The sequence below is a fragment of the Sardina pilchardus genome, chromosome 16 (genome assembly GCF_963854185.1).
Source record: "Sardina pilchardus chromosome 16, fSarPil1.1, whole genome shotgun sequence".
In the NCBI taxonomy this organism is placed as follows: Eukaryota; Metazoa; Chordata; class Actinopteri; order Clupeiformes; family Clupeidae; genus Sardina; species Sardina pilchardus.
This window is the reverse complement of record NC_085009.1, coordinates 5,694,620-5,704,343: the sequence shown is the minus strand read 5'-3', so window position 1 is coordinate 5,704,343 and position 9,724 is coordinate 5,694,620. Positions and strand designations below refer to the sequence as shown.

General features: G+C 46.3%; 1 protein-coding gene across 2 annotated transcripts in view; it reads left to right on the top strand.

The window, feature by feature from the left end:
- Positions 1 to 9,724, top strand: part of rbpjb (recombination signal binding protein for immunoglobulin kappa J region b) — a 54,672-nt gene that overhangs the window by 43,138 nt on the left and 1,810 nt on the right. Inside the window, exons 4-11 of one of the 2 annotated variants that reach the window (XM_062515967.1) lie at positions 1,003 to 1,168; positions 3,372 to 3,546; positions 3,932 to 3,970; positions 4,680 to 4,817; positions 5,321 to 5,433; positions 5,802 to 5,942; positions 8,436 to 8,591; positions 8,787 to 8,890. In XM_062515967.1, the coding sequence (XP_062371951.1) occupies positions 1,003 to 1,168; positions 3,372 to 3,546; positions 3,932 to 3,970; positions 4,680 to 4,817; positions 5,321 to 5,433; positions 5,802 to 5,942; positions 8,436 to 8,591; positions 8,787 to 8,890 (1,032 nt within the window). The remainder of the gene's footprint in view (positions 1 to 1,002; positions 1,169 to 3,371; positions 3,547 to 3,931; positions 3,971 to 4,679; positions 4,818 to 5,320; positions 5,434 to 5,801; positions 5,943 to 8,435; positions 8,592 to 8,786; positions 8,891 to 9,724) is intronic. The other variant, XM_062515968.1, reaches the window with a different exon arrangement.

The following is a 9,724-nucleotide window of genomic DNA, read 5'->3' as shown; positions in this document are numbered from 1 at the left end:
GGTGCGTTCAGTTCAATTCAATGCACTTCATATGTCTGAGCATTTAAACGGAAATGGTGTTGGGAAAAGCCATGCATATCACACATATATCACATATCTGCCCCCTTCAGTTAAAATGTTCTCTGCAAAGACCGATATGGCACATATATGCCAGAGACAGGACAGTGTCATTTGCTGTTTGTATGGTGCTGGTGAGCGCATGCCGTGCACCATGTAGTGGACCATAGATGCTCATCGCAGTGCATCTGTTCTAACGTGTTGTGGATCCTCCTCGTGGGCTCTGCTCTGTTGGTCTGGCTCGGCTACCCGCGTCACCAGAGAGCCCACAGGGTGCCCACTGCCCACTCAGATTTATTTTGGCCAATACTGCCATCTAGTGGCAGAAAGTGGTGGTACATGTATAGTAGCTTGTGGCGTTCATCCTATAGGGAAGAGTCACAGGGTCAAGGACTGTCCCCAGGAAAATAAAAGAAGGACTCACCTGCGTGTCTGAGCTGATGGCTGTAATCAAATTGTATTGATTTGACTTTTATTAAGCCTTGCACCCAGAGGTATGGGAGAAGGTGTGGTTTGGCACATGATCCAAACATGGCTCTTACACCCTCTAGAAATCATTACTCCCCTGACCAAGAAAAACCTGCTCTATTGTGAAAGGTGCATATCAAGCACAGCTGAGGATGCACTCACGAGATGTAAGCAGGATATAGGATTTTTATTCAGTCATTTGAACATTATATTAATTAGATCGTCTGTGTGTGTGTTGTTTTGGTTATATGATCATGTGTGTGTTGGTCTTTGGGTGTCTTTGTGATTCTGAGCATGCGCTTGCTAAAATGTGTTTGTAATGTGATTTTCTCCCTCTCCTTCTCTCTCTGTGTGTGTGTGTGTGTGTGTGTGTGTGTGTGTGTGTGTGTGTGTGTGTGTGTGTGTGTGTGTGTGTGTGTGTGTGTGTGTGTGTGTGTGTGTGTGTGTGTGTGTGTGTGTGTGTGCGTGTGCGTGCAGGTTCTTCTGCCCTCCTCCGTGTGTGTACCTGATGGGCAGCGGCTGGAAGAAAAAGAAAGAGCAGATGGAGAGAGAGGGCTGCTCTGAGCAGGAGTCCCAGCCCTGCGCCTTCATCGGCATCGGCAACAGTGACCAGGAGATGCAGCAGCTCAACCTGGAGGGAAAAGTATGCACACACACACACACACACACACACACACACACACACACACACACACACACACACACACACACACACACACACACACACACACACACACCACAGATGTGCACACCTGAGCACACGCTCGCATACACATACTGCACACACACACACACCACACGTGCACACATGCACACACCTGTATACACATACATACACACACACAAACACACAAACACACAAGCATGCTGTATTAATGGATGCAGTCACACTTGATGTGGTGTGTACTCAGATGCACACAAATACACACATACTGTACCTATACACATCCTAGTGTTTATTTGCACTCAGATACACACATTGACCTGCAGAATATATGCTTGTGTTCACACATTGTGCGGCACGAATATACACATATAGTGTTCATACGAGTCATGGCTGCTCATGTAAACACAGGTGTTCTTGTGCTGCCAAACATGCATGGAGACACACTGATGTAGGATCAGGCTTCACAAATAAACTCTCTCTCTCTCTTAGACACACATACACTCACACAATTACACATGCAAACATATATACAGTGAGGAGAAAATTTATTTGATACCATGCTAAAGTTGCCTAAAAAGAGGAATATAAAATCATCAATTGACAATTGATCTTAACGTCTTAATTAAAAAAAATAGTAAAAATAAAACCGCTAAGCACCCCAATTTTCTTTGTGATTGAAGAATGTTTCGTAAAGAAATAAATGTTCTTCCTGAATGCTAGGGGGAAGGAAGTATTTGACCCCCAATGTAACCCTATGGGAATTTAACACATAGGGTTAACATAGGGGCAGGCAGATTTTTATTTTTTAAGGCCAGCTATTTCATGGATTCAGGATATTATGCATCCTGATAAAGTTCCCTTGGCCGTTGGAATTAAAATAGCCCCACATCATTACATACCTTTCACCATAGCTAAAGATTGGCATGGTGCTTTTTCCAGTAGGCCTATTAGCCTGTTTGATGCTCATTGAGCTCAATGCAAATCAACAGGCTAATAGGCCAACTGGAAAAAGCACCATGCCAATCTCTAGCTATGGTCAAGGATATGTGATGATGTGGGGCTATTTTAATTCCAAAGGCCAAGGGAAATTTATGGGGATGCATAATATCCTAGATCCATGAAATAGCTGGCCTTTAAAAATAAAAATCTGCCTGCCCCTATGTTAACCCTATGTGTTAAATTCCCATAGGGTTACATAGGGGGTCAAATAATTCCTTCCCCTAGCATTTAAGGAAAACATTTATCTATTTACGATACATTCTTCAATCACAAAGAAAATTGGTGTCCTTGGCGGTTTGATTTTTACTATTTTTTTTTTTAATTAAGGCATTAAGATCAATTGTCAAATGATGATTTTATATTCCTGTTTTAGCATGGTATCAAATACATGTGCTCCTCACTGTATATACGTTCTGTTTGGTCTGTCTGTTTCCAGCGCCGTTGATCACAAAGTGTCCATCCCATTTCACATGTCACTGACAGGGGATATAATTCTCCGGACATAAAGCAAGATAAACATACATTTCCTTGGCAGGTCCGCGCCGTGTGAGCCATGTAATTACGCACGCAATTATGTGTACGTCCAAAGAGCGCCATGGCTGAGCGCTGGGCCCTCCCGTAGACCGTCGAGGAGCAGCCTCGGGGCGGAAATAAACTGCAGTCGGAGGCCTTGACGGACGGAGCGCTGTGTAATTACTCTGGGAAGCTGCAAACACAGGGAGGGGAGTTCCCCATGCACTGATGTGATCCGGCTTCATGTGGCCCATAAGGCACAGCTGTCATTTGCATTCTCCGTCCCGACGCTTGTTAGTGTTGTAAAGCGCTCGTCTTATTTTATCCCGAAACTCACTCACACTCACACTCATACTCACTTTGATTATGGCTATCCATTGAGTTCGATGATGACATTTTGTCCTCTTTTAGTTTTTCTGATGGCTAAGTAGTCCTGTCCTGGACCAGCAAGTCCCTTTGTACGCGAGATGTGTGTCTTTAGAAGTGAGGATACTGGCAACCATGTGTTGGTTGGTTGGGGTGTTGGTCCTGAACGTCCTTTGCTCTCTGTCACACACACACACACAGACACACACAGACACACACGGACACGGACAACTACTACTACTTAGTGAATCCACTGTCTTTGTTTATCGCCGTCTACAGCGTGATTTCTCTTCTCCCGCAGAACTATTGCACGGCGAAGACGTTGTACATATCCGACTCGGACAAGAGAAAGCACTTCATGCTGTCGGTCAAGATGTTCTACGGCAACAGCGCCGACATCGGCGTCTTCCTCAGCAGGAGGATCAAAGTCATCTCCAAACCTTCCAAAAAGAAGCAGTCGCTCAAGAACGCAGACCGTGAGTTGGCTCAGCACAAGACGCACACACACACACACACACTCACACTCACAGATAAGCAAACATGCTGCCTCATTCGCCCAAATCACATGCACACACACACACACACACACACACACAGACACACACACACACACTGTTACTCTGTACTAATTGCAACATTGCAACATAACAGCATAACACTATCTCATGCATGCACACACACACACAGCAGATAAGTAGACACACTGTCTCATTTGTATTACACGTGTCCAAATATTTTTAAAAGTCTATAAAGTCTAAGTATAACGAGCAAAGGCATGTCTTGAAAAGCTTAGTGGAGAATTGTTATGTTATTATGTGATCTCTTCAGTGACATTCATAAATGCAATCCAATTCATTCAAGGTGGTGACATTGGCATTGTAACTCAGAGGTTTACTGAAGGTGAGAGGTCAAGAGAGAGAGACAACAAGGTCTTGTATGTACATTTTTAATGTCAGACATTCAAAAGATTTCACTCCACAGTATGGGAGTTGAACCACTAGAATAAGCCTTGTATCATCAAAAAGCACTGGACAAACTCCAGAAAGCACTACACAAGCTGTTTTCACCACCAGGTGGTGCTGTTCTCTGACACACAGTAGTGAGTCCGTGTCAGAGTGAGTGAGTGAGAACTGGGGCCTGGCAGTGAACTTAGCATGACACGCCGACCCCTTTTTTTTGCAACCCATTCCTTGAGGTGGCCTTGTCAGTTAGCCAGTCAGGACTGGCTTGTCAGGCTGTGTAGTTCTCTATGATGTGTCTTTTTAGTGCTTGCTGCTGCTGATTTTTTTTTTTCTAAAGTAAGAGGCTAGCTGTACTTAGGTCCCCTGTGTTCTCCAGGGGGTTGGTGAATGTTTAATGTGGCTCTGCTCTGGAACTGGGCACGTTGGCATGTTCTCTGACTGGCCTGTCACCCTGTCTCCCTCTACCCTTCTCTGTGCCACCCTTTCACTCCACTCCCCCTGTGTCTTTGTCTCTTTTCTCTCTCTCTCTCTCTCCCTTGTCCCTTCTTTCCCTCCACTCTCTTTCTCCCTCTCTCTACTTCCCCCTGTCTCTCTTTCCTTCTTCTCCCCCCCCCCCCCCCTCTCTCTGTCTCTCTATCTCTCTGCAGTGTGTATAGCGTCGGGCACTAAGGTGGCCTTGTTTAACAGGCTGCGGTCACAGACGGTCAGTACGCGCTACCTCCACGTGGAGGGGGGGAACTTCCACGCCAGCTCACAGCAGTGGGGCGCCTTCTACATCCACCTCCGTAAGTCTGACTGACACACACACATTCACATTCACTTACAGTACACTGTTATATGTTCTCTACTAATTGGACTCAATTACTCTACATCATTTCTATATGTGATTAGCCATGGGGGCAGCCGTGGTGTACTGGTTAGCGCATCGGGCTTGTAACCGGAGGGTTGCCGGTTCGATCCCCGACCAGTCCACCACGGCTGAAGTGCCCTTGAGCAAGGCACCTAACCCCTCACTGCTCCCCGAGCCGCTGGTTGGGCAGGCAGCTCACTGCTCTGGGTTGTGTGATTCACCTCACTGTGTGTTCACTGTGTGCTGTGTGTTCACTAATTCGGTTAAATTGGGTTAAATGCAGAGAATTGAATTTCCCTCACGGGATCAAAAAAGTATATATTCTATTCTATTCTATTCTATTCATAAGCATAAGAGTCCTTTTTATTGTATTTATATGTGTGTGTGTGTGTGTGTGTGTGTGTGTGTGTGTGTGTGTTTGTGTGTCTGCCTGCCCAGTGGATGATGAGGAGTCCGAGGGGGAGGAGTTCACAGTGCGGGACGGTTACATCCACTACGGCCAGACGGTCAAACTCGTCTGCTCGGTCACAGGAATGGCACTGCCACGACTGGTACAGCCCCCCATCTCTCTCTATCTCTCTCTTTCTTTCTTTCTTTCTTTCTTTCTTTCTTTCTTTCTCTCTCTCTCTTCTTTCTTTCTTTCTTTCTTTCTTTCTCCCAATCTCTCTCCTTCACTCTCTCTCTCTCTCACTCACTCTCTCTCTCCCTCCCTCTTTGATTCTCTCACCAGAGAGAACCCGCTGCTCTCATTTCTCTGTTTTCTCTCCGATCTTTACCTCTGCAAGAGTACTTGACTTTGAAGGCTTTCGTGATGACTTACTAACCACTTTCTCTCTGTCTCCCCCCCCCCCCCCCCCCCCCATGTTCACTCTGCCACGTTCTCTCTGTCCCCCCCCCACCCACACACGTCTCCCCTCAGATCATCCGTAAGGTGGATAAGCAGACGGCCCTGCTGGACGCAGATGACCCCGTCTCTCAGCTCCATAAGTGTGCCTTCTATCTGAAGGACACGGAGCGCATGTACTTGTGCCTTTCCCAAGAGAGGATCATTCAATTCCAAGTGAGTGCACTCGCTCGCTCGCTCCTTCTCTCACTCTCAGTCTCTATCAATTTCTCTCTCTCTCTCTCTCTCTATCTCACACACACACACACACACACACACACACACACACACACACACAGTGTTCTCTCTCTTTCTCTTTCTTTCCATCTCGCTGTCACTCATTCACTCACTCACTCACTCACTCGCTCTCTCTCTCCCCCTCACAACACAAAATCAAAAGGATTGATTTGAAGGCAGTTCCCACACTTACAAGCCATGCAAATAAGCCACTGCGCACAACCACACAACAAGACTTCAGTCATTCAAGTTCAGTGCTGTGCTTTGTAGCTGTTCGTTGACTTTTCCAGGCGCATGTTTCTGATTTTTACCAGTCAAGAATGTATTCACCTGAGCATGTGCCCACAGTACTGTGTGTGTGGTTTGGTGTTTGGTTGGGATGTCATGTGACCTTCCCTGTCCTTGGCTAGGGCTGCTTTGTTCTGGGACACTAGCTAGACTTCATCAAGGCATTAGGGCTGATGGCACCAAGCTGTCAGTCATGCCACGTAATGGATGCAGAATACCCGAAATCACCGCGTCGTGTTGCCCCCCTCGGTCGGAAACCTGCCCGCCTCATTACCTCCAAACATGCGGTTGCCGTGCCGACCGGCGCGCGTTATCTCGGCCTCGCCGGCGTTTGCGACGCAGTCATCTAATTAGTATCCGAGAAGTTTGAGTCAGGCTTCCTGGAGCAGCGCTCTCGAGGAGACGGGAGAGATGGAGACGCCAATGACCGGGGTGATGAATCTTGTGTCCTCGCGATGAATATCTCTGCCGCAGCATGTGGAAATATGTCATTTGTTGGAAAAACATCCTGATGATTAGGCTGACTCACCATGTTAGGAGTTGAGATATGTTAGCGTCGGGATGGGGAGCTTTGCAGAGAGTCTTCCATAGAGCGCATCACACACACAGCCACACAGAGTCCTCAGTAAAGCAAATCAAATGCAAGTTTGATTTCTGGATCATGATCCGGACTGGTTCCCTGCTGGGAGGAGCGCATTGACTAACCCTCTGAGCTTTTAGTGAACCAAAAATCACCCAATTAAACAACTCAGTGATACATGTTAATAGGTAATGTAAAGGTAAGGTAATGTTTATTTATATAGCACATTTCACGTGCACAGAGTGCAACCCAAAGCGCTTTACACACAACAAACAGTGTTGAAAGGAGTGGCGTAGTCGCCAGCGTACCCGTGACGACATGAAACAAACAAAGTCAAATTCACAAAATAACAAGACACAGACAAAAGATGCCGGACGGAGCGGCGTAATCGCCAGCGTACCCGTGACACCAAGACACACAACAGACAAACAAATAAACAAATGTCAAATAAATAATAAAACAAACAAAAACAGAAAAGTCCACGCCAACTTAGTCCAACGAACCGCATCCAAGCAAGCGTTAGTGCGCTGTCTTGCAATCACTGGGGCAGAACCTCAGCAGACGAGATGGCCCGTAGGCTAGTTGACATGATAGCCCGTTGGCAAATTGCATTCACCCGACCATCGCTGCCGACAGGCACCAGAAATGTGTTTAGGCGCTGTAGGCTACCAGAGCGAAGGGACACTGGACTCTGGTGCTCTCCCGAAGCCGCGTCCCTCTCCTGTGCCAGACCAGCCGACAGTCCACCGACCATGACCAGCCACCGATGTCCTAGCTGACAGTCAACCGACCGAAACAGCCACAGAGTCCGCAGCAGCGCAGGTCGAGCGCAGAGGCAGAGCACAGACGCCAAGATGCAGAAAAGCATGGGAACGCAAAACAAACAATTAAAATAAAAAAGGCTATATATAACTGAACAGCTAAAGTAAACAAATAAACAAGATTAATGGAAAAATAATGGCGAATAAAATAGTAAAGATAAAATCCGAACAAAAACAAGTCTAACAAAAAGCAATGACCCGGGATGATAAAGTTGTGTCCTTCCGATGGATATCTCTGGCGCAACATGTGGAAAATGGTCAACTCAGAAATGTCCTTATATAGTGACCGCAGTAGTGACGGCAGTATTCTGAACGCAAGAGAAAGAAGGGGATTACTTTGAGAAACAACGTGGAACAAACATAGAGCAAGAACCAAATCTGTCTAAACTAGACGTAAACAAACTGTCCACGGCGCACCACTCAACTCAAGGTCCTACGTGTCTAAGAAGACTCTAAAGGGAATCCAACTCAACCCCAGACAGAGCAGGTCCTGCCATAGGTTGTGCCCTAGTTAGAGCGTGCCACTCACACTTTGTACACTTCGTACATGTTGTATGTTATGAATAGAGGGACAATCTGCTCCTCATGGTTCATAAAGAGTGTACATCTTAAGGCCTAGCTTATAAGCTAGTGTACTAGGACTGATGTGCATTTTGATAGGTGTTTTTGTTTCTAACTGTGTGTGTGTGTGTGTGTGTGTGTGTGTGTGTGTGTGTGTGTGTGTGTGTGTGATTGCTTTTCAAGGCCACTCCATGCCCAAAAGAACCAAACAAGGAGATGATAAACGATGGCGCCTCCTGGACAATCATCAGCACGGACAAGGCAGAGTACACCTTCTACGAGGGCATGGGCCCTGTCCACTCACCGGTCACACCTGTGCCTGTGGTAGAGAGCTTACAGGTAACACACGCGCACACACACACAAAGATACACGGCAGTCAATTCTATTTTTCAATTCGTCATAGAGATAATGGAATAGTCCTTTTGAATTCTTCCCTTTTTGTCGATCTGTTTGCTTTGTTTACACACACACACACACACACACACACACAAACACACACACACTTCACTCACATTCTCTTTGGCTGTTTGCAGCTGAACGGAGGTGGTGATGTGGCCATGCTGGAGCTCACAGGGCAGAATTTCACTCCTAACCTGAGGGTGTGGTTCGGCGATGTGGAAGCAGAGACAATGTACAGGTACAGGAGGACTCTCTTTTTCTCTCTTTCCATCCCTCTCTCTCTCTCTCCCGTCTCTCTTGTTTTTATATGCTTTTTATGCTTTTTTGATTTGTTTCTATATGAACCACTTATTCGTGCACAAACACAATGATAATTGCCCAATCTCAAAGCCATGGCCTATGCCATTACCGTCCTTTTTAAGATCTCTTTGGAAGGCATTAGTCATAATGTTTATCTCCTCCGAGGCTAGTTAGAGCCTGCGAGGTTACACTGACCACTGCGTCCCCTCCCATGAAAGGAGAGCGCCGAGAGAGACAAACAGGCCGAGCCTATTAAACCCCCACTGTTTCAAAACTGTGAGTGACGTGTGGAGATGGCAGATTGATCACAACAGCCTTACCTCCGCTAGTAAAATGCTAAAGTGCTCGACCGCTCCTAGCTCTGCATAAGAGGGACACTTTACTTGATTTTTTTTTTCTTTTCTGAGAAAATAACATAGTAGATGTCTGGAACTGTCAGCATGAGCTCCAGAAGTCCAGAGTTGGAGGTTTGATGTACTGGACTGTAGGTGTGTTGCACAGGTCCTCAGAACGCTGTGGCCATCGCAATGTTTTTAGGTCTCGAATTTCTTTAAAATACTTGCTGAAAATCAGCTCATGATAACTGAACGTCACTATAACTGAAAGTTGGCAAGTTGAGTAGCAGACCCCTTGCCAGAAGACTATACATTACTCCAATTAGTGTCAGACATGTTTATTGATTCATGAGTGTTGCTTGGTTCCTATAAACAAGGCCAGGTAGCTGTGATGCATGTCATCATTGATTGCCCGCTCAAGCAGACTGCATGCGGTG